The 24,925-nt window shown below is 37.5% G+C and overlaps 1 protein-coding gene across 3 annotated transcripts in view; it reads right to left on the bottom strand.

The window, feature by feature from the left end:
- Window positions 1-6,936: 6,936 nt before the first annotated feature.
- The window catches only part of FGF14 (fibroblast growth factor 14), a 413,252-nt gene continuing 395,263 nt past the window's right edge, over window positions 6,937-24,925 (bottom strand). For 2 of the 3 annotated variants that reach the window (XM_030469325.1, XM_030469324.1), the window contains 2 exons: window positions 10,235-10,433; window positions 7,493-7,670 (listed from right to left, as the gene is read on the bottom strand). In XM_030469325.1, the coding sequence (XP_030325185.1) occupies window positions 7,534-7,670; window positions 10,235-10,433 (336 nt within the window). In that variant the 3' untranslated portion in view covers window positions 7,493-7,533. Of the gene's footprint in view, window positions 7,671-10,234; window positions 10,434-24,925 lie in introns of all 3 variants that reach the window. The other variant, XM_008492642.2, reaches the window with a different exon arrangement.

The raw sequence follows: 24,925 nt of genomic DNA, 5'->3' as shown, positions 1-24,925 counted from the left end.
ACTTCTCCAGCATTTTTTTGGTAATTTTTTGATAAAAAATGGAACTGAGATAAGACCCATAATGCCTAATTTTTAAACAACCTTTGGAAAAGGCAAAAGAAGGCCTTTTAAAAAAAATTGTTTGACTGTCATCTCTCCATATCAGTATGCAACTGTAGTCCTGTAGAACAGTAGCCCTAGTTGAATATTTGTCAACAAATTAATCTGATTACTTTGGTGTTTGAAATACATGTTATTTGGCCCGTTTTTTCCTTCTAAGCATCCTGAGTAAACACCAGCTCATAAATTGAGAGAAGATACAAAGACACTTACCCAAACTTTAGTGATTTTTATTATTTTTTGTCAAAAAATTGTATTTGGGTAACTGAGATCCAATTATTTGGCATCCAAAGACTGAAGACCCAAAGTCTTTTAACAGACCCTTGTCTGCAAGAGAACTTCTTAGGTTTCTGTGGTTAATCTTTCTATAAGTTGGTGACCTAGTCAACATACTACAATATTTTCAAATACATTACCTATAGCAGTATAAGGAATGAAGCTAATAAAGACATAAATGTATGACTATCTATTCTGACTATGTATCTTGCAACTCGTGTACTTTATGATACTCTTTTATGTATGTACTGTTGCCTAGTCCTCTGAAAAGTAAAGCAAATGAAAATTTGTCATACTGGTAACGTTTAGGCTGACAATTGTGTATGGTGTTAGAAGCCACAGTTCGGAGCTGACTGCATTGTCACGTATGGTATTCATTGAATTTAACTTCTTTTATCCAACTGGGGAGCCTGAAGGACAAGTGACTTGAAAAAAATCAGCTATTTTATGCAGTAGCATGGTCTCAGCCAAAGATGTTCAGAGAATGGCAAGGAAGTAACTAAAGTTTTAGTACAGAAAAGACAAACAAAGCAGTGGTATGAACAAAAATTTTATTTTCCAATGGTGAAATGCTGCTCAGTGTGAAATTCACATTGAGTTATGAACAATGCACAACTATTGGGACATCCCTAACTTATTTACATATGAGTCTCTTAATTTTTGTACATGTAAATTTGGCAGCCCTTGAATTCTTTAGAGCAAAAAACAATACATACATTTTAGTTTCAAAAGTGTTTACATTTTGTGAAACCATGATTGAGCACAAGTTGCTTTAAATGGCTGGAAAAATATTTCTTTTTAGTAACAAACTGCAACATTCTGACTTAGGTGCCAAGATCCTGATTATTGAAGAGGTACATGACTCAGAAATAAGGGAACTATATAGCAACCAAAACCAGTATTTCCATTATTCGTCTAGAAATTGGTTTTCTTTTAGAAAGGACAGTTTTGAAATAGGAAAATATGATGGTACAGAACATGTAATAGAATGAAAAATTTGGAATGGATTTGTTTAATTTTATTATTCCCCCTTCCCATATAGCTTGCTCTTTCTTTTACCCACTTTTTCCTTAACCTGGTTTCTTTCCTCCAAAAAATTAATCTTGTGAAAACCATGTTCTCAGGGAGCATAATCACCAAACATCTATGCATAACTTATGTAGAAGTTATGCAGATAAATAATGTGACATACATCCCAAAGTTTCTGGCTGCTCTCTTCAGATAACCAAAATATCAGGCAGAGTTCTTAAATATACTGATATAGTATAAATAATCTTCAAAGTAACATTCTCCCTGAAATTATAGTTTATATTTTATACTTATAACCCTTAAATTCTGTAGACCTTAACAGGAACAGGTTCTTAATTTTTAACATACACGCATTTTGTCAACCCTGGTGTCTGGAGAGCACAGATTATTGATTTTATTTATATTTATGAATACAGCTGACCTGAATCATTTTATAATATTTTTTTTCATATTCATCTGCTGAATCAGAGTATAAACAATGAAAGAGTCAAAGTTTTCCTTTATTTTCTTCCATTTGTATTTAGTACTGTAATGAGACAATAGTAGATAATCTATAATTTAGGTTCAGTAGATGCTTTTGACTTGTTTCATGACATTAAAAGCAGATTTTTATATAGTGTAGATCAGCCAGTAGATCAGGTACTCTTATTAATGGACAAAATAATAATTCTTTAGAGGGTGGCAATATCATATTAGGTGCATTTCACTTTGTATTTTGCTTTTGTTTTAAATTTATGTACTGAAAGAGTGTGAGACAATTCTGATTTTTTTTTTTTTGTTAGAATTTTTTAAAAACACCAATCAACTCAAACATTTTGACTGCTGTACGGATTACGTAGCCATAGCATTTCAAAAAGTGTTATCCAAGTTGTTTATTAAGGTACACATGGAAAAAATAGTAGAATATTCTAAGACATCTACTCTCAGTGATTCATTAAATGTAAATTATCAAACAAAATGGTGCTATCACTATAAACCTTAAGGTATTAACTAAGACTACTAAAAATATAATGTATACAGAAAATTCCTTTCCCCTTTTTATTCAGTTTCTTACTGTGTTGCTTGAGCCTCCCCCCACTCTCCATGCTGCGGTAACTGGTGATGTAACTCCCAGCAGATCTGTTTTGTGGCTCATTTCCTTGCCAGAAAAAAATGAGATCAGATGGAATTAGACTATTATTCCACCTATGTGAAAATAATAGCTGTATTAATAAATTGTGATTTTACAACTCATTCCCTGTCATGGGAATTCCAGATCCATAAAGAGTGAAAGCAGGAAGAGGCGTAAGTGAAACAAACCGATTGATTCTTCATACCTTGCAACTGTAAAAACTTGCTTCCAGGCTTGTAGCAAAAGGCAGTTCTAGGTGGCAAAACCAAACAGGATAAATGGGGATTTAATACTGGCTGGGCTGATAAACCCTATAAACAAAAGATATTATAGTCTTGTTTTCTTCTCAGGAGAGAAAGAGCACAACCCAGAATCATGCTGAACGCTTCAAAACCAGAGTTGCAAGATACTGCCTATTCTATTATAACATATCTGTAACATCAACTGTGAAACAGTTGTGGATTGATTTACTTGTATAAATTATTAACCTACTTGTAAGCCTCTTTTCCCTGCCCATATTTTCTTTTACAAACACAGAGGTGAACATTTAATCATCTATCTGCTCAGGCTTCTCTGCTGCACTGCCCTTACTTCTTTACAGAATGATATCTCACTTTGCAGCAAAATGACACAGCTAAATGATACTGGGATGAAGAAAGTTGAGCTGAATAATTCTGTGACTACGTGACAAAACAAAATTTTATTACATCTTTGAAAATAAGTCATAGCATTTGCATTAGTCATCACAAAAACCCCCTATTATTAGACATTTTAAAATACTTTGCACAGAATATGAATTTAGGCAACAGGGCATTTAAAAGAAAGATAACATCCCTAGTTAGTCTAACTTGCAATCCTGTTTAAATAGAGCTGAGGAATTTCTTCTTTACATCAGTAAAGAGATGCATCAGCAAGACGCACTTTGAATGCATGGACCAAACTGCCTGCTTTGATACTTCATTGTTTACAGTGCTTTTAAACCAAGAGAAAGTTTCCATATATGTATATATATATATTTCTTAGCATTATTTCAGATACATACCATAGTCAAAGTGAATTGCTTTACTTCCTATTTGGGAGGAGGGGTTTGTTAAGAATCAACCTGACTCTACACAGTTAAAGTTTATGAAAATGACAGTATATTTAAAAATTCTCTGAAAGTGGCTAAAAACTCAGCAAGTTAAGCAAAAAACTGTGTTATGTGAACTACAAAGCACTTAAAAGCTCTAGACATCTTTCTATAGGCTCTACCATGAGCAACCTCATAAGGACTCGTGTATTTATAAAATTTTTGAAGTACAACAAAATGGTGCTTTTGTTAAATTAGTTCATATCTACTTAAAACTGGATTTCTAAAACAGTGCGAGTATGACTGATTTTGCCAAACAAACTGTAGCTGAAATACAGATTTAAAAAAAAAAAAAAGGGACTATGACTATGTGCAATGTTAACATATGAAATGGTAAGATGAGGTTGGATCACTGTGCAAACAGTCTCTCAGAGATTAGATAAAACCCAGAAGAAGAATGAAATACAAAGCAAGCATGCAAAAGATCTGGAATGCTGCAGACAGCTGAACATGTAAGTACAAAAAACCCAACCTGTAAATACAAATTGATTCCATCAGGTTTACTATACAGTACTTTAGTAGTGACAGACAGTTGAAAACAGCTTTCACTTAACAACAAAATTAATTTTAGAGGGAAGAAAATGGGGAAGTCTCATCCTGGAGAACAGCAAAAGAGGTATTATATTAAGGAGCTATAATTTTCTTTGGCATGGTAAAAGGGGAGAACTGAGTTTGCCAGCCTATTTACATGAAGTTTCACATCCTGTGGCCAGTGCATTGATGTTTTGCACAGTCTACTTACATAAACCTTTCTGTTGTTTGCTGTTATGCCTTCATATAAATGTTTTATTCATCTTGTTGAATCCATGTGTACAATAAATAAGAATAAACACAAACTGTACAATGCAGACAAACTCGTTGCATATATGGATGTAAATTTAGTAATAGAGACCAACAGTTCTTTGATAGACAAAACCTATAACATGCAGTTCATCCTAGCCATCCTCTTCCCATGCAACAGATGAGACAATAGACAAAATTAAAGGGAGGAAACAAAGCACAAAGACACTTTTGCTATGTTTAAACAGACTAGAGAAAAATATTTTTTAGGACATCTATTAATTGGATTAAACACACATATGGATTTAGCCCATAGAAACAAAACCAAAAAAGAATACAACAAAAATGCAGTATTTCCAGTATGTACTAACTGCTTATGAAAATTCAACCCGGTCTTAATTATAGCCCCCCAAACTGGTTTGCAGATCATTATTTCCCACTATCAGAAGTTTAATATTGTAAAAAACACTCATGTTGCATTAGGCCATGAACCAGAATCTCCTTGCATGGCTCAGCCAAGTCTCCGGCCCTGTTCCTCCCCAGCTTCTTACACTGGGAGAGTAAAGAGGTGGCTGGATGGGACATGAACCCATGCATTCATTCCTCATGAACTCTTACGAAATTCAGCTGAGAGAGACAACAGACTGCAGCCTTCAGCTGTATTATCTTACTCAAAACATTGTGAAGTACTCTTCTTAAAACTGTAGGAAAGCCTGGGGCCTCCTCTGGGACCCAGCAGATAGTAGAATGTCAAGGCTGCTGCCTCTCATGGGTCCTCCAGATGCAGAACAAGCCCCCAGTTCACCATGTGAGTTGCTTTGGTTTTGTTTTGTTTTCTCAGGGAGGGTGCACAAATCCCACTGGACCAGATGGGTTGAGAAGGGTGCACCAAAGTTTTTAATAGAGTGCTGCTTTTCCCATGCACACATATTTAGTGCTAGCAGGCAAGGGCACAGTCTAAGTCAAAGTTTCTTTGCAGTTTTATCACAGTATTAGAGTAGGTTTGTATTGTTTTTCTCTACATGAATGGTGGGCTTCATGCTTAATTCATTCCCTCCCTAGAAAGACCCAACATTAAGTGTTAGTCTGGTCTACAAAAAAACAAAAAAAGACAAGAAATAAAGTTTATCTAGAATTTGCAATAGCCTCCTTGAAGAGTGCACTGGATGTTACTTATAAAAACAGAGCACATTTGAAAACTAGCATGAAGAGTTAATTCAGACTGAATCAGTTGTTCAGCTGAGCAGTCAAGGAGTCTGAAGTAACCAGTGGTCTCTGTTAGGGACTCCAGCACGAAGATGTGCTAAAACAAATTGCCAGAAATACAATGTTAAAAAAAAAAAAAAAAAAAAAGGATCGGTGATTTCCCATTTTCTTGTCTTTAAATATCATAGTAACAGCAAGAGGCCAAGAGAGCATTGCTGCACAGCCTTCCAGACTGAGGTACAGTTTGGTCCTTGTTGCCCCTTCTGAGAAAGATAATCCTTCTTAAACATACAGAGAGTACCAACATTTTTAGTCTTCTGAAAGCCTGTGACTAAGTGTGAGACACTTCAGGGGCATCTCTGTGGCATCCTCTAAGTCTTACCCCCCCCCTGCCTGGCCCCCTCCTAACATTGGTTTTGTTCAAAGTGACAAACTCAAAGTGTTGATGTTGTTTCTGGTAATATGACCCAAGGCTTCAATTTGAGAATGTTTCTGATTTCTTCTAGGTTCATGTAGGAGAAAGTACAGTATACAGAGATCAAGGCAAGGCACCTTCAATCTAGCAATTTGGTGGGCATATTATCCTAGGAAGCTGGGTGGAGGTACATACTAGGGTATCAGTGAGATACATAGGATTGGGCTTTGCATGCTTAGCTAAAAATAAAAATAATTTTTTGTAGTATGTCCAGTTTTAAAACTTTTTTTTTTTTTTAAAACACCAGAAATATTAAACTATAAGTTACAACTACCCTTTGCATTGGTGCTGCAAAAAAGATCACAACAACATCCTTGCCCATGCTTTGCTAAGTAGGTGTGGGATTCAGCCAAAAATAACAATGGCATTAAATTCAGTTCCTTAAAAACAGGAAAGGATTATAGTTGAAATGGATTTAGGTAGCACATTTCTGGTTAGTCTTATTTATTTTTTTTCATTAGTGGTGGTTGTTTTTCAAACAATGAAGATTTAGTAGATGAAAAATGAGCCTTAATTCAGGCCTACAAGGCCTACAAAATTCTTTGGACCCACTTTCTCAAAAATGAGTGGGTCTTGCTCGCTGGGCAAGGCAAATGTTACCATTACCAGTAAGCCTGTGATATGTATAAAACACACACACAAAAAGAAACTATAGGGGGATGCCAAACACTCATTTCAGAAAACTTCCCATTGGTTGTGTTTGACACTTTTCCCTCCACTCTGATGCCAACCTCAGAAGCACAGTATCTGCTATTAGAGAGTATTCACATTTATCAATATTGTAAGCCAGAGACAACAATCCTATTCTCAATAGATATAATTTGTAATAATAGATTTTTGAAGGCTTCCTGATTCCCTGATTGCTTTCAAAACTAAGCCACCGGCAACACTTAAGTTATAGAGAAACACAATCCCTGCAAAAAGTCACAGACAGTGGAGCGAGCAGCCTTATAAAAAAGGGAAGAAGAGAAATCCATAATAGCACAGGTTTACAGCATCTACCTAGAAATTACTTGATTATTTGTGTGCTACAAAATAGAACTTAAACACATGGATTTTGCTGAAACTGGACTCAAAAAGGGATTATGGGCAATTGTCAGCAGGCAAGGTATCAAGTGTACTTGTGAAGTATGTCATTCACATGAAGTGTCACAGTCACAGAAAAGATATTAAAAAGGCATTCCAATATCTGGTAGGGCATTCCATGGTCTGAGTTCAGCTGGTTCATCCAGGTGTCTCCTTGCCGCGGGTGGAGCTACGCGTTGAGGTTTATCCGCTCGCAACCACTCAGTTCAGAAACAGCCATGGGGCAGTCTCGAGACTTTGCCCCAAGCTGCTCCACAGACACTTCAGAGGGGGAGTCTGGGAAGGATAAATCACTCAACTGCACTCAGGACTCAGTAAGTCACAACACCTGTGAGGATCTGGCTATGTTGTCTTACTCTTGGTAACTGGTTTGCCGCCATTCATTATTGCAGATGCACTTGTGCTTTTACTTGGAGTTACCCCAGCCTTTGGCACTGTCTCCCCAATATCATGCAAAGATGGTTCTCGGTACATGGCAACTGCAGGGAGAAAAGAGAAAAGGAGAAACATTTTTAAGAATGTGTCTCATTTAAGAGCTCCCGTCGTTTGGGATGAATTTTCTACAATAACTGATATCGTAATACAATCCATGTTCCTCTCACACGTGAAGGAAACTACTTTGACAGACACTTGTTTTGTGTGACTGACAGCTTTTCTGACCCTCCAAATTCTCATGTCTTCCATATCTAACTTAAAAACACAGTAGGAAACTTTATGCTCGCTTGTTTAATGGAAACTACAGAAGTCTTGGAAATTAAAAAAATACTGTTCTGTCTTTGCATAATGCAGATAAAGAAAAATGTACATAAATATGTGTGTATAAATATATGTATATATGTCCCTCTCCATATCCTGCAAGTTTTTAAAAGTAAAATATGATGAGGTGAGACAGATGATATTTTTCAAGTGGGATCATATGATACAGTTGTCTAGACTTAAATGTTCTTTTTCAGTCCAGTGTTGCAAGACTAGGCCTGTCTCCAGTTCTACAAATTCATTTGTACATCTGTGTTCCAAATCCGAGGAACTTTGCCATGGTCTCTTTAGGCATGTACTGATGGAATGTCCAGAACAGTACTGCAGAAAGTACACAAGAGGTTTGGGCATTTTTTTATTCCCCCTTTCCAAAAATGTATGCAGTAGCCACTTATCTCTGAACGTAGAAGTACAGAAGATTCCAAATTAATCTATAATTGAACTCTTAGAGGGAGCTGAAGTATGCTTCTGGGCTTCACTCCCTATTTAAGCACTTCAAATCCTTTGAGGAAAATGCATGTGTTCAATTACACAGTTCCAGTATTAAGCTGCCTTAATGATTAATGCTCTTGGATAATTCGATTTCATTTTCTGTGTCACTGAATCAGGTAATACTTCCACTCGTATATAACTTCAGTAGCATTTATTTATATCAGAGCAATGTTAAAAGATATATCAAAGCAGTCCAAGGAATTAATCATCACACTATGATTTCAGGATTGGCTGTGTGCTGCCATAGAGAGCACAATCCCTTCATCCCTGGTCTAATTAGAGTAGGAGGCAGGAGCATCAAAGTACCGACCTTGATCTTCAATGGTGTGAAGCTTCATAATAAATATGGAGGGCCCCACAGCATCATTAACTAATCAAATACTTGTTCTAACATTTCCAGTGACACAATCTAAATCCTTTTTATGGCTTCTGAAAGTCTGAAATTAAACATCTTCTGTAGAGTTCATAGTGCCGGTTATGATCTATGTTGAGTGCCCCCACACTTTGTTTAGAACACCTTCCTGATTAATTAAAAGAGCTTGATGAAATAACAACCTGACCTACAAAACTATTAAGTCAAATAACATGAGGTGGAACTATAAAGTAAAGAGTTTTATAGTAGAACTGTCATATTTTATGACTTTCATGGGCAATATAAGTCAGTTATTTTTAAGCTTTGTCTAAGTTATTTTGAGTCTGACCATCTGATGAAAAAAGTAACTTATTTTCCAGTCCATGTGAGTTGGTGTTGCTTTTAAACAATGCTCTGGATCTCCCTCCCTACAATACTTATAATTTAATATAAAGGAACTGGTAGATAAAATGTCAATAATGCTGAGAGCTCATGAAAATATTCAAAGCTTTTGCAAGACAAGGGAAACATAAAGGCATCAACTTGAGTTCAACAATGAAGTTAACAAAGGACTATTCAGATTCTTTTCCTATGATGAAGCTCTAAAACATTTAGCAAACATCTTTTAATCAAAAATTTTAAGTTGAAATGTTTAAAGATACTGGACTGCTAACAAAAGCATTACTCAGGTGTGTGTTTTCAGATCCTAAGTAATCAGACAATGCTCAGAATGACTGTGGCTATGTGTAGCAATAATATCAATGAAATCAGGAGTGCTATCAGGGCAAGAAGCAAAGGTTTATAAAGGGCTGCAGAACGCACAGGCCCATGCAAAAGTTCAAAGGCATAACTGTGTTTTTCAGAGAATGTGTGACATAAATACAGTGTGTAAGCTCAGTATGACTTTATTTGCTTCTATCTTAGTTTAGAGGCCAACTTACGCAAGTTACGTGCATTAAATCAACTGGGTAAGTAATAGAGTTTGATTTATTTTATAGAGAAACCTTTGTGTTTTGTATTAGAAAGCTTTTACTTTCAAATGCTGATATTTTGTCCACTCCATAACTTCCAGTTATCCTACACCATCCATTATTTTATGTTGCTTAATGAAAGGATTATTTTCTCGCTGCAAGACTCAACAGCTTTTGTCCCTACTGAGAGAATATTTTTAAAACAGCAAAATACACTTTCAAAAAATATTTCTTTTTTAAATTTTTTTCTTCCAATATGACTCTGGAATGATCCCTGGAAAAAATGTTTTTACATGTGCTCTTTCTAGCATCACTGTGCTGAAGCACAAAACTGCTCCATGAATCCCGGGGAATGTAATTTGGAATGGCCCCTGCCCCCCAGGGCATGCACATTCACAAAGAGTATTTTAGAAACCCTCTTTTTTTTTGTAGGATTTATAGAAGGATGTGCCAGCAATGGACTGAACCTCACCTTCCAATGGCTTGGGTAGAAAATGAGCTGCTGGTTTTGTTTTCTTCACTCTGTTTCCTTTCATGACCTGCCCTTCTTTGTTCAGCCCCAAGAACCAGGCCCTTCCGGACTCTTGTTGTCTGTAGAGCATGGATGAGTAGATTACATAATAATTTTCAAAAACAGACTCCTTGAATTTGCACTCCGGTGTAAAAAGTTCCTGTGGGAGGAAAAGTAAATGTTAAACAGTATCTCCAAAGTGGGCCTTCTATTTTGGTGACTTACAAATACCTCTTGATAAGTTTAATATATGACTTATAATAAGGTTCTGCTTTGAGAGCAGATGTGTCTTCCTCAGATGAGCTCCAGGTGAAGTTATTTCACCTCCCACGGATACCTCTATTTTCCCATCTAGGCAACAGGGGTTGGATATTTTCCAAGCAGAGGGGCAGTGGCACAGGCATAAAATCACGATTTCAAATACAGTTACAATTATATTGTGGTGATTTTTCTGATAGGATATCCTTGTAAAGATTAAAAAAGTCTATGCTAAAATAGCATTAATGAGAAAAAAAAAAAATTAGCATACTAAATGCAACAAGCTCCGTGTTTTATAATAACTAATATTTGATGCTAAAAAAAAATGCTGCTACCAAGGTATTAAAATATACATAATTTCCTGGAGTCTGTGCAACCTGAAATATCACAGGGAAACACTATTTTGATGTACAAATTTCTGCCCAAAGAAAAATAATTCGTACTGACATCCTCAGCATTCATCCCCAAACTAGAATGGTTTTCAGAAGTCATATGTCAGTAACAGGACAGTTGTCCTAAACTCTTCACAAAACAAACTGCTATACACCAGTAAACAGGTAATAAATAATTCAAATATATCTGTATATGGTTTTTATTAACACACGTAACCGTAGCAAAATAAACAGTGTGGACATATATTGAGACAGTTTACCAAATTCCTTTGAAAAACTCCAGGAAGGTATTTATTTGCTTATGCAAATAAAATTTAAAATATCATGACAAAATAAGAATCTGAGTGAATGTTATTTTCTGTCTTTGAATCAACCTGCTGAAGCCTGTGGAAGACATAAAAGGAGGAGGTAGATGTGGGAAAGTGTAAGATACCTTGCTAAACTTTCAGAGCACAAAGTTCTCAGCCCTCATTCCTTTTTTTTTTTTTTTTTTTTTTTTAATAAAATATTTCTTTAAGTTATCTTTTCCAAGACTTAAAAAAACTGTAAACTTCATGTGCTTCATATATTTTTCTTCTCTGTTCACAGTATTTTCCTTTTTTTTCAGGGTCACTGTGCCATCCCCCAGCTGCCTTTATATTGTAACAATTTCACAGCTGTTTCTGTCACAGATTCCCTCTCTTGTAAATCCTTAAAGACACAGCTCCCCATGCCAGAAAGCAGAGATGAAATACTTTACTGATCTGCAGAAATTGCCAGTGCACAACCAAGTTCTCCTGATGTTATAGGGTAGGCAGTATTTGTATTTCCATGGCTTGAGTTACTACTTGTAAGCAAAGCTTTGGTATCTTGACTGATACCATGCGGTTTCTCAATTATGAAGTAACTTTTAACCTCAGAAAAAAAATAATAATAATAAAAAAAAAAAATTAAAAAAAAATTAGTGTATTTTATCCAGCATCAGACTAGAAGCAGTTGCTAGAGCAGCTGGAAAATAATTTGTGAACCTGCACTAAAATAGGCTGCTTTAATCTCTGCGAGCAAGTACACAGTGTCTAGAGGTCGAATTTATTTAAATGAAGCAAAAAATCCTCTCTGGTGTGTGCAATGGCTATTGTTTTACACCACCACTTCTTTCCCACCCACGTGGACAGCTGTATTTATATACCCGTGCAGAAATGCAAACACAGTCTGTGCTACTGGCATAAAAAATTAAGCACAGGAAATACCTTAACTTCACCTTCTCCTTTGCCACGGGGCTTTTTCTCTCTCTGTTCCCAGCCTTTAAGACATCTGTTGTTTGTGCTACCCTCCTTTCTCCTTCACTGATTTCAGATCACAGTGGGGCTCAAGGAGACTCAAGATAAAGGCAGAAGGGAGGGTGGCATGCTAGGGAAATGCCTGGGGAAGCCTGGCAGGAGCATTTCCATGCCAGTCATGTTCCTCAGCTCTTTGAAACAGCAGATGCTAATCAGGAAATGCCTCCACAGCTCTCCTTATTACCTGCCTCACTGCAAATGCTACCCCCCGTGTCCCCCACTCAGTTTTACTTCCTTGTAAGGCTCAATTACCATAAACACTCCTTCTTAGCCAATACCCACTTTTTTTTTTTTGCTATAAACAAAAGCTGTTTGTCATTCTGTGCTGTCCTGTACTAGAGATGGTTGGCTGCCTGTAAACGCTGTGTGTTTCCCCAAACAGTATGTGTTAGGATATTCCTTCCAATCAGCATCAGACCCTACCTCTTTTCTTTGGCACCTAGAGCAGTGTCTCTGATAGCACACAGCATATGAAGGGGGAGGTATTTACTTCAAAGTCAAAAAAATACATGATGGAGACACAATTACTTGGCTACTTCTGGGTGCAGACTGGACAAACTGGCATCATTACTATTTCTTAGTTCTGAAAATCATATTGTCTAGTCTGCTATTTTATTTTTTTTTGGCATACAAATACGAGCCAAACCTCTGTACTGGATTCTGTCTGAAAGTACTGAGGCTGTCCTATTCCTGATGTCTGAATAGCCTAGCAGCTTTGGATAGCTTTGCATTCACCCAGTATATTGGGATGCAATTTTGCCTGGAATAAACTCTCAATCAAAAAGTCACTTAAATATATGTTAAGTTACAGCAGGCTAATAGTTCCACCAATGTAAAGAGTATTCTTGAATTAAAATTAGACACCTGATTCTGACTATGCTGACCTGCAGCCATCAGTTCCTCTGATGAGTGAATTACTCAGAAAGTGATTTCTGAAATGGGCACCTTCCCTGGGGCTCAGATGGAACCTGAATACTTCGAAGTTAAGCATGACACCTAAAGCTGTTCTTCAGACACCATCTCAGCTGGCTGAAAAGCTGTAATCACCCATATTTTGTACAGTAAAGCAGCCGTGATACCTAAACCACTGTTTCTGCATGTACCTAAGCCAAATCTAGGTCTGAATACCAGAGGCTCAAGCCAGTGAGAACTCTGAGAAAATGACGTGCTAACAGCACCAACTTTAAAAATGAAGGAAAAAAAAAAATCCACAGCTGACCTTATTCAAATTCCTTGCTGGAGGCAAAGGTAGTATGAGAGCATTTTATAAGAGAAACTCAGTAGTGAGGGCACTGCCCTAGGCTACCTCCCATCTGTAACTAACCCAAAGGAATCCAAACCTGCATCTGGCTGATATGAATCACTTAGCTCTTCCCTGCAAGAATGACTTCTGGGGGCTGCATCCAGGATGGTCTTTACATTTTGTATTAGAAAGTGAATGAATAAATTGCAAACCCAGACATGACTTGCAAACAAGAACTTGTGCTCAGTATTCCTCTTCCAAGGTCAGTGCCCATATTTAACCTGTAGTCATAAATAAAAGATGGTTTTCTTCTCTCAAAGCAATGTTTGTAAAATACAGTATATACCAGTTGCCAATTTCTGAAACCCCAGGAGTGGAGTTTGGCTGTGAACTGCAATCTGATACAGCTTCCAGGGTCCTAGAGAAATGAAGGATGTATGAAATTACACCTTGCTGAGAAGAATTTTCACTCGGATGTTCTTTGCCAGTTCCTTGGCAAGCTTTTGCTTGACATGAGTCCTATTTGGAGATGTTCTGATTCTGCTGGTTGCTTTGCCATTAGTATCACAACACATGGGTTGTGGGTGCAACATTGTGGAAAGAAAAGTTCTGTCACCCTAAAAAAGGGTTATTAGTTTTGGGGTCCCCAGCAGTGTTGCCAAAACTCAGCATTGTTGTATTACGACATAACAGTGGGGCCTCAGCTCATGGAGTATGTGGTGATGGCAGAATCTGCTTTCATTTAAGAATGCAACACAGACAAAATAAAGAAAAAGAGCCATTATCTGCCTCTGAAACTTAGGAAGGCTTGAATGAGGGAGCTCAGGTTACCACTGTTGTCAACATGGAGACGTAAGGACTGTTGAAAAGTAACTCAGATTGAATTAGTGTGACAACACAGCTAGCCATACAGCTTCTAGATATTCCCTAAAAACTACATGAGCATCTGCAGTTTCAAACTTTCCCTCTGTTCAGTAACTCAATCAACAATCTCCTGTCAGGGATGAACAAAATGTTCCACTGCACACCATGAGGGGGAGCGTAAAACTGAGGCTCTACCACAGTCATGAGACCAGGCAGTTCCCAGGAGAGAGACTCCAACAAAAGCTGCTAACCAGTGACTTCTGTCCCTTGAAACCTCTATAAGTTTTCTTTTTATTCTGAACTACAGGAAAGGAGGGAATCATTCTAGTTACAGCTCACAGAAGTGATATAACTGGCAGTCAGCCTCTTGAATTGTAGCCAGCAGCAAGTAAGGAGGCAGTGGATTCCCCTGGAGATGGGCACAATGGGAGTTGTTCATCATGTCAGGAAGCAAAAGTGCATCTGCAAACTGAACTGCTTTCACCTTCTACATGGTGCCAAGCAGAAAACACAACTGCAAGACAAACCAAAAGAGACTGCCAGGCAAGGAACAGCCAGTCTAACTAAACAAAGCAATAAACTTCCTAATCCTTTTCAAAACTCAAGACCAGTTGAAAATAATCCTGTTTTAATAGTATTTATTATTTGTATTTAGCAGTCCAGGTCATTGAATAGGGCCTGAGTTCTTTGAAAGCACAGTCCAAGTGGAGTTTGCCCAATGTGAACACCTTTTAACTCAGAGGTCATTGCAGGGTATTAAAAAAACCCCAAAACATCCTAGCAATGATATCAGAATGCTAATAGCTGGTTATTGAATATTTTTGGTAGGACTGACGACAATGGATTTTTAAGGAGAGACTGCAGAAAAGACAATTCTAGCTCTGTGGAGGCTTATGGGAGAATTCTGCATATGGGGAAAAGCAGCACAGAGTCAGAACAAAGGCATTTTTGAGGTTAGAGGCTAGAAACACAGTAAGTAAAAGAAGTGACATTTTCATATTGGATAGAAAGTTGGAAATGGCTCATGAAGAATGGCCTTGAAACTTGGGATAACGAGGATAAGTCACTTGAAAGAGAAGAGAAATGCAGTTAAAATTATGAATTTGGGAAACTGACTTTGTGGCAGGCTTCTGAATGGAGATGATAGGGGAGGTCCTGTATATCTCAGTGCAGAAGGGAAGGATGCAGGAGTAACAGAAGTGTAACATGATGAGATCTGTCAAAGCAGCTGCAGTGCTGTAGAAGGCAAAAGGAGGTATCACAGAGATGCAGCAAAACCTGTAAGAGCTGGATGCTTCACCTGCATATTACAGATGGAAAATACCAAAACTGGTATTTCTCTGACTTGCTGCACATTGAATTAGGTGAGCTATGACGACCTTCTTACACTATACCTATTTGACAAATGGTGTAAGAGAATAAGAGTTACAGAAGATTTCCCATCCATAGCACCAATGTTTTTCCAGCTCTTCAACTAGACAATAAGTTTCACTTCAAAATGATCTTGTTCAAGAGTTTCTCTTAAATGGCAGAAAAAAATAGCAACACATGATTAGGTACTGTATGGATTAAAGAGAACTGATCTCTGTATGTTTAGAAGACATTTAGCTGATCTGGGCCTAACCCCCCCCAGTATAAATGTGATTTTTAAACATAAAACAAAGAACAAGCAAAGTCTGCAGAACTTTCTGTGTGCAAACTAACCAAGTAAGATACTGAGAAACAGGGTTTAGCTGCCATGCTACAAACCTTGCAGTGACTTCACTAAACTGCAAAAAAAACAAGCAGTAATAGGTGAATTTGGCAATCTTAGAGACAGCCCATGAAAGCAGCAAATGCTCAGAAGTCCATTCACATACATTCCAACTATCCTCAAACAGAGAATTTCCTTAATAGACTATAAAAGTCAGAGAACACCAGTGTGGGCTCTTCAGAGCTAATGCTATCTGTGTAGTCTTTCTGTCCAGTTGGACTTTAAAAACTCCACCCACCCCCCATAATACCCCAAACAACCCCACCCTCCACCTTGATATAATGCCAATAAAAAAAAAGGGAATTAATCTTGCTGGATGCCAGCATGTAAAAGCTAAACTGCTACCCATAATCCCTTTCTCTCAATTTCTACTTTTTTAAAAGACCTGAAGATGTGACTGTCACTGCTTGTAAGGAAAAAACCCACAAGTTTTGACTAAATTTAGGCAAAAGTAACTATAAGTCAATGCTCTTCCAAATATTGGTACTTACTTAACTGGAATCCTAATTATCAGAGTATGATTGGTAATATTAATAAGGTAACAGTTCTTTTATTCATGTAGATCTGTGAGCACTTAAACTAAGGTCATGAATAAAAGTCAGATGGTACACATAAAGGCAAAGCTAACAATAAATAGCTTGGACAAGGTTCTGTCTGTTTAAGATGGTACTGATTGCAGCCTGAGTTTATTTTCTGTCCAGACTGAACCAGAACATAAACCAGCTTGGATTACAAAAGCTTCCCAGCTACACAGCAGAAAGGTTGCTTTGCTTATAAGTCACAGCTATGGTCATACTAAACTGTAATTGATTAAAGGCCATAGAATTTTGTATGGAAGGCAGTACACATAATGATCACTTCCATAAGCTTGCCATTTGCAAGATGAAACAATGGTATCAGGAAAAAGCATATTTTAAATAATAACTTCAAGAATGATCCCAAATTACTACCTATATACACCAGCCAGGAGAAGTCGTATATCTCTCTCCCCATCCACATAGAAGTTAGTATTATACCACAAGTAGCGCTCAGGTATTTATGTTCTTCTGATGGATACCTACAATTCAGAGTCATCAACCCAGTGGGACATGGCTGAAATAGAACAAAATTTCCTTGATATAAGTGTTTCTGATATATGTTATTTGAGGTTGTAAAGTTTGACTCCAAAAGCAAACTAATGTTTTGGAAATGAAGCCCACCACACAGATCTGAATCATGACTTTCCCATTAGGAACGAGTGAATCAAGGTTGTTTAAATTCAAAATCATAAAAAAGGTTTGGGGGAGCCTGGAAAAGGTTACTAATTTTTAAAATTGCCTTTGTGGCATTTAGGTGCCAGAACTTGAATACTTCAACAAAAGTTCAAGGGAAGAACTGATGAAAAATTGTTAAAAACATTTTTAGAAAAACTAGCAATAACCTAATTTTGAGGCTATGAGTTTAGAATGGGCTGCAGCTCACCAACACCAATCACATGTTGTAACATGTGGTCAAGTATAATTGACCCTCTTCATCCCCACAGACTTATGCAGGAGGGTGAGGTTATTTTTCTGCATAAGTCCTGCTCTGAACTTTCAAAGAAATGTGAAGTTTTTTTGCTTTAGTACCTCCTTGGCTTTGAAAGTAACATAGCCAGAATCCTTGTACCAGTGAAATGAGATACCCTTTCTCCATGAGCACAATCTCCTCCCCACCTATTTCTCAGCAACTTCCATTAACACTTAAATCTGCAGTAAAAATCTGCTTTAAAGCAGTCAGCTTAAACACCAACTATAACTCCTTGCTGTATCAACACAGAAACATGTCTTTTATCTCTTGTTCAGCATCTGTGATTAAAGAAATCTAGTATCAATAGGGAAGGCACACAGCCCAAGGCATGACTAAGAGAAATCTCATGCAATATAGGGAATATTTTCTTCCACCACTGTTACAGGATATTTTGGAGAAGAGTGTGCATAAACCAGACTATCTTTTCTGGTTTCCTGCACTCAGAAGAGCCATAATTCATCAGCTTGTAGACAGCACCGGGTTCTCAGATAGAAAAGGTCAGTGCCATGGCAAGAATGGGACATCACTAAATTAAGGGACTGAAAGGAAGGATTTAACAACACAGCTGTAGAAGCAAACAACTATTAGCTGGGGAAGGAATTTTCATCCTGAATTTTCATCATCAATCCACTGTTCTGTACCCAGATGAATAATACAGGAGAAATGCAGAGTACTCTCATATAAAGACCAAAACTTTCCAAATGACAGTGATTTTTTTTGACACAATTTTATCCAGACATTTTCAATCATTACTGTAGACAACCTTCTGTAATCCAAATACCTCAAATAATATAAACTATCATGAAAAGAAGCAAAACGGTTATTAAGATGACCAAGTACCCCAAAAGAACCAAGGAGGATAACTTTTTCTTACCATTTACCACTAAAAAAAAATCTCTTCTCCTCTGCAATACACTTAAATACTGGATAAAAAAATCTGGTTCCAGTTTTTGCCACTGCATGGCAGGTATATTAGCATTAATTATGTACTATTGTGCAATATCCAATGGGATGTTGTATTTTCATAGAATCATAGAATCATAGAATTGGCTGGGTTGGAAGGGACCTCAGAGATCATCAAGTCCAACCCTTGAACCACCGCTGTGGTTACCAGACCATGGCACTGAGTGCCACATCCAGTCTCTTTTTAAATATCTCCAGGGACGGAGAATCCACTACTTCCCTGGGCAGCCCATTCCAATGTCTGATCACCCTCTCCGTAAAGAAATTCTTTCTAATATCTAACCTAAACTTCTCCTGGCACAACTTAAGACCGTGCCCTCTTGTCTTGTTGAAAGTTGTCTGGCAAAAGAGACCAACCCCCACCTGGCTACCCCCTCCTTTCAGGGAGTTGTAGAGAGTGATGAGGTCTCCCCTGAGCCGCCTCTTCTTTAGGCTGAACAGCCCCAGCTCCCTCAGCCTCTCCTCATGGGGTCTGTGCTCAAGTCCCTTCACCAGCCTGGTTGCCTTCCTTTGGACCTGCTCCAGGACCTCAATATCCTTCCTGAACTGGGGGGCCCAGAACTGGACACAGTACTCGAGGTGTGGCCTAATTTTCATATATATGATGTTGTTACATAGTATCTGCAGACCTCCTTGATAGGATGACATGTCAATAGCTATCTACAAATGCAGGAGTAAACATAAACAGAAGCAACTTCAGAGGTATTTTTTAAGGTATGCTTTAGAGTCTTTCAGTTCTACATGTTCCTTCCAAAAGATGTGTGAATTTATGAAAGTTTTATAACGGGTGTCATTTACAATCTGAGAAGCTAGAAAAAGTTGCAAGAACACTGTAGTTACAAGATGGCCTAATTCACTGTACTCTGATTTCTTTTTTTTTTTTCTTTACATTTGTGAGCTTGTTTCTCTTCTTGCAGCCTTCTCTGAACTCTCAGTGCATGAATTATACCCCCTAAAAAATCCACTATCACAGAAGGCAGGAACTAGCATGAATTAGGGTGGGTCAATTATATGAGCTTCTTGCTACTGTTCCTTTGCAATTCTTTTGCTGTTTTATGTTGGGTGCTCATAAGAAGAACATGAGAGGGAAGCCCTGAGGATCATTTGTCTGAGGAGGCTAATGCAAGACAAACCCACTCTGTCATGAACGCAGAGAAAATGAGAAAATGTGTTATCTGCATTTGACCACTGAAGGCTGCAAAGCAAGGTGAAGAGAGATCACTAAGCAACACATTTGATGCTTAGCTCTTGTTATACAGTAAATACATATTTCAGGAGAAAACCAGCAATTCTTTCCTTCTTTCACTCTGCATCTTCTTGCCCAGATTTGTCCTTCAGCATTTCTTTAAGTATTGCACAGGTTTTCCCCATTTCCTTCCAAAGCAGCTTTCACACATGAAGACAAAGAGCCCTAAATCCATTCTCTGTTCTCCTTCCGTCAAATCTGAAAGATAGCCAAATCCTGACAGGCTAACAGGCTTTTAAATATTCTGTGCTTTTTTCTGTTATGCATTTTCATTCTTTCTTAGAACTGGATGTCTACAGCACTGTTTCTCTTTCGCATGCAAAGTCAACGCACATGTGATGGGACACTCAAAAAAATGCTGCCCACCACATAATGTCTGTCCAGAAGAGGTAACACGAGAACAAAGTTTCCTTTCCTGAAGTTATCCTACTCATGAATGTAAACACAAGTGCTAAATACTGTGCTAATATTTTGGAAAGTGCAGAAAGTATTTATATATATGCAAACAGCAATTTTCACTTATAAATCTCTTTTCATTTAATATATTTCAGTTCATCCAGTGATCTAAAAATAGTTATTATTTAACTTTCACAGCATCTGCATAACTGTTATACTTCAAGTATCCATTATCAGAAATACCTTAAAGTACAGAGATTGACACTCAAACATTCAAAAGCTGAACAATGCACCAATACCAAAGGCAAAAGAAAAATCGATTCTGTCTCAAGTTTTAGCAGTTAATGGAAAATAAAATGTCTGCCACTAAGAGGTATTTTTGGAACAGCATCACACTGTTAACCAGTCAGAAGTGGTGAAAGTAACAAGTTACACAGTGTTGCACATACCATTATATGTCAAAAAAGCAGGAGCTTAATGTATCTCATTAAACAGGAGATTATTACATGCAACTGCTAACACACACTCAGCAGTGATGCTTGTTTTTGTTATGGATGGGTAACAGCAGGATGATTATAGATACATCCTCTGCTCTGATAAAATTCCTCTTTTAGCAATGAGCTTATAAAGGTTGATTATGAACAATGTGAATATATGAATGTCTGGCAAAGCCCATAAAGGTATAAAAATCAGAGTGCTAGCAAAGGATTAGAGCTTTTAATTCACCTCAGTGTTATAATATACATTGCAGAGCTGAAAAAAAAATGTTTGGAAATAGTTTTACCAAATAGTATTCATCACAACAATAAACTGAGATTTTTACCCACAGCTGCTAGCAACCCAGTGATTATCACTACTTGCTCAAGGTGTTAGAAATCTTGCAATTTCCCATCAAGTTTGTTGGCTCCTCCCTCTCAACCCCCTACCTGACTCATTATTTATTATAGTGAATTCCTTTTGCTGTCCTTTGGAAAGTCAAAGCTTAATACTGCACGGATAAAAATGTATTGATCCTAGAGCAGCTTCAATCTGTTCATGAACAATCCTGATGAATAATGAGTGAGCAGTATCCAACTTTTAACCCTTCTGCACCTGAAGAACACTGACTGAAAAAGAAGGAAAAGAAAAAAAGAAACTTTTTTTTTTTTTTGGTATCTGCAGTGCTCTAATGGGAGGACAAATTCCTCTATATCCTGCTGCTTTCAGCAGAATTCATTACACCATACCACACACACACACCAGTTTTTTTAAAGAGGCTCAGCTGTGGTGAATTAATTTCCAAGAAAGCAATGAGGTTTTACTGCTTTTACTGCTGCTTGGAAGTGCATTTACCTCAGCTACGTTCCTGAGAAATGAAGGATCTTTCTCTTTGCCAACGTTGCATTAAAAATGAGTTATCTTTTGACATAAGTGGCTAATTGCAAAGATAAACTAAGCCAGAAAACATATATTACCATTGAGCTGGGTATAAAAACAACTGGATGCATATGATCAGGGTCAAAACTATAGCCTGATGAAAAAATCAGGTCGATCACTAACTCACCTTTGACTGACAAAGAAAACACAATCAATAATACATATTAAGGTGTTCCCTACTACATCATCTGTAAGAAGCAGGAGAAAACTGCTGAAGGCAAAGACTGGTTTAAGGTCTTACAAACAGCCTATTGATTTCTAAGGCACAAAGCACAGAGGTGAAAACACCAGGTATTCTGATGCTCAAGTCCTTCAGAAGCACAATTCTTCACTGGTTCACCAAAGCTGAGCAGTTTTTCATATCTGTCTTTCCCAAGAAAGTTACTCCTCCAGCCAGACTGCACAGGATCATTCAGGAAGGCTGGAAACAAGATGAGCTTCAGCCACTGACGCCTGGTGATGCTGCTGGAGTTGCCTTGATCTCACTTGCTTTTTCAGAGAGCACTTCCTTTACCCCTGGGTTATAAGCACTAATTTATCATTAGTCCCTGACTCTGTAGACCTCAAAGGTCCTCAACAACTCACATAACTTTCCACTTAAATCTGTCTTCATTGGCTATAATCTACCTGAAGAGCCATTCCTTAATTCCTCAAGAGAAAAGCTCCTTGTAATTACTTTTTCTAGACACACAAACTAATTTATTGTCTCATTGCCAAGCACTGGCTACACTTTTGTAAGATGATGCCTCTTTGTTTACAGACTGAGATTTTTTTTTTTGTATTTGTTGATCTACATTCTATTTTTTGCATCCATTTCCCTCAAGTCTTTTAAGAACCTTTTGAACTCCATTTTCTCTTTATTTTCTCCCACAGTAACCAAACTGTCAGCATATTCAAAATGTTGCTACAGGCCATATGAACTCCTTTTTCCTGTGAATGTCACAGTGATGCACATCTGCTTCCACACCCATATACACTGAGGAATCTATCTGTTTACCTTGACCTTCTACTGACATAAATAGGGCAAAGATTTGACTTTTTGCCATACTTTCATCTTTTGAGCTACAAACACAAAATTCTCTTATCTTCAGCTTTATCTTGATTTCCCATTTTCTCCCACTGTGTCCCTAAGGCATTGCAGTGCATGCATTCATAAAATGTTTAAAAATTGCATATATGTTCTGCTATTGCTCCTAATGAAGTGATTTCTCCAAGTTATTATGTTTAGACTTAAGTTTCTTTTCCATTTATTTAGATTTCATTTCCACCTTTTACTGTGGTCCAGATAGGCACAAGCAGTCCCATGTAAGACTGTGTAAAGAGACTGTTTTCAATACTGTCCTCATCACAACTGAATTTGGTTCTCATGCTTGTGTAAATACAGGAATAGTGGGAGATGTTTCCTTTTTTTTTTTTTTTTTTTCCAAAATATTGCCAGTGTTGCTGCCTTTGTATAGGCAACTGGTGATTTTTTTTTTCTTCTTACAGTTCCTTAAAGAACATGGTTTTCAAGTACAGCCTCATCAAAAACTGAAGCTAAAACAAGCAGATTTGCAAGAGGCAGCCAGAAAAGAAGACATCAGATTTGCTGGATTTGTTTGGGTTTTTTTTTCACAAAAGCATTTGCACCTGAGGCTATAGTCCTCAGGACTTCATTTTTATAGTCCTCAGGACTTCATTCATACCACTCTCATTCCTTTGCAAAGACTTCAGGGAGCTACTGGAAAAAAAAGCACTGGGACTATTACCTATAATTCTGTTCAAATATCTGATTTATATAATGGATTGAATATAGAGATGTGGTAAAGTAACAGGAGACCAAGTCTGCTCGCAGAATATAAAGAATATATAAAGAATATAAAGAGAATATAAAGCTTACAGCAATGGAAGGACCGTCTTCTTCTGCCTGTTCAGTTTGCCTGCCAGATCTTTTTAATTGCTTGTGGTTTTGGCCTAACTAAAAAGCACAGAAAGAACAACAAGAAAAAATCCAAACCAGCTAGATATATTGGGAATGTGACTAGCTTTCTACTATTTAATTTACAATATTTAATAAAGTTACATCACTTGGATAGTTCAGGGCTAATGCTTTATATAGGCCTCAAACAGCTGTAAAAAGAAATAATTAATATATATCCTTGTAAACTTATTACTCACCATCTATCACACCTATTAGTGCTTAAAACAATATGACAGCACCAACTCTATTGGGTTTTTTTTGCAAACACATGTATTCTTAAGTAAAAACTAAACATTTCTTTTAAAATTCACATTTGAATTGAGATGGATAATGGTAAAATTTCTTTGGATTTCTGACGATGTAACATCTCTTTGGCATTTAAGACCTGTCTATCTTGACTGATGCATCACCTTGCAGATTCAATACTTCGTCCTGCATTCAGAGGTGCCAGCAGGAAGCACCTAGATACTTGGGAAAGCACAGGAGGTGGAAAGATGTAGTTTGGCTGCCAGTAACAGGCTGCAAAGTTCCTAATGAGACTGCTCATACAAAGAAGAAATCCTCTTCTTCAGCTTGTGCATGGATAGGATGCTCTGCAGGGACTAAGACAGAAGTGCTGCTGCTGCTGCTGGGAGCTGCCCCTGCATGCATGCAGGTTTGTCACTTCTGCTGCTTCTGGAAAACCATCAGTCTAGGAACTGAATCTGGAAAAATGCAGCAATTGAAAAAATTCTGCCTACAAATATAAAATTGTAGGCATTGGATATACCTGCAAAAACCACTCACTAATTTCAGAGAATAATCTTTAATTCTTTTATCTCTTTGCATAAGATGAGTAATTAGAAAACAGGGAGCCACTGTAAATTGCATTCAGAGTTTCTGCTGAGGTGCCACCAACCACAGCACCCTGCTGCTTACTTACTTGTGTGTGATTTGCATCAGTAACAAACCTGGTATATTTCACAAAAAGACAAAACAGAAAACTCTCTTTTTTCCCCCCCCTGTATTTGCATTTCTGTCAAGCTTTTTGTCTTCAAAGTAATTCTAGCCACCACTGCCAGCAAATAGATTGGAAAAAGCTTTTGTAGTCTATGTTATAGATAGAAAAATTTGGGAAATTGAGATTAAAATTCTCAAAGGAGGTCTCTTGACCTCTCCTTCAGGTTATGGTTTTAGTAGCAATACCTGAAGGCCAGACATTCAGCTGGGCAGTACTGGGCAGCCCCAGCTTCACTCTCAGCAGCCTCGGTACTTCTGAAAATGAGGCCAGGAATTTCAGTGCCCCAAATATATA

Source organism: Calypte anna, chromosome 1 (assembly GCF_003957555.1).
Source record: "Calypte anna isolate BGI_N300 chromosome 1, bCalAnn1_v1.p, whole genome shotgun sequence".
Lineage (NCBI taxonomy): Eukaryota > Metazoa > Chordata > Aves > Apodiformes > Trochilidae > Calypte > Calypte anna.
This window is presented reverse-complemented; position numbering and strand designations above follow the sequence as displayed.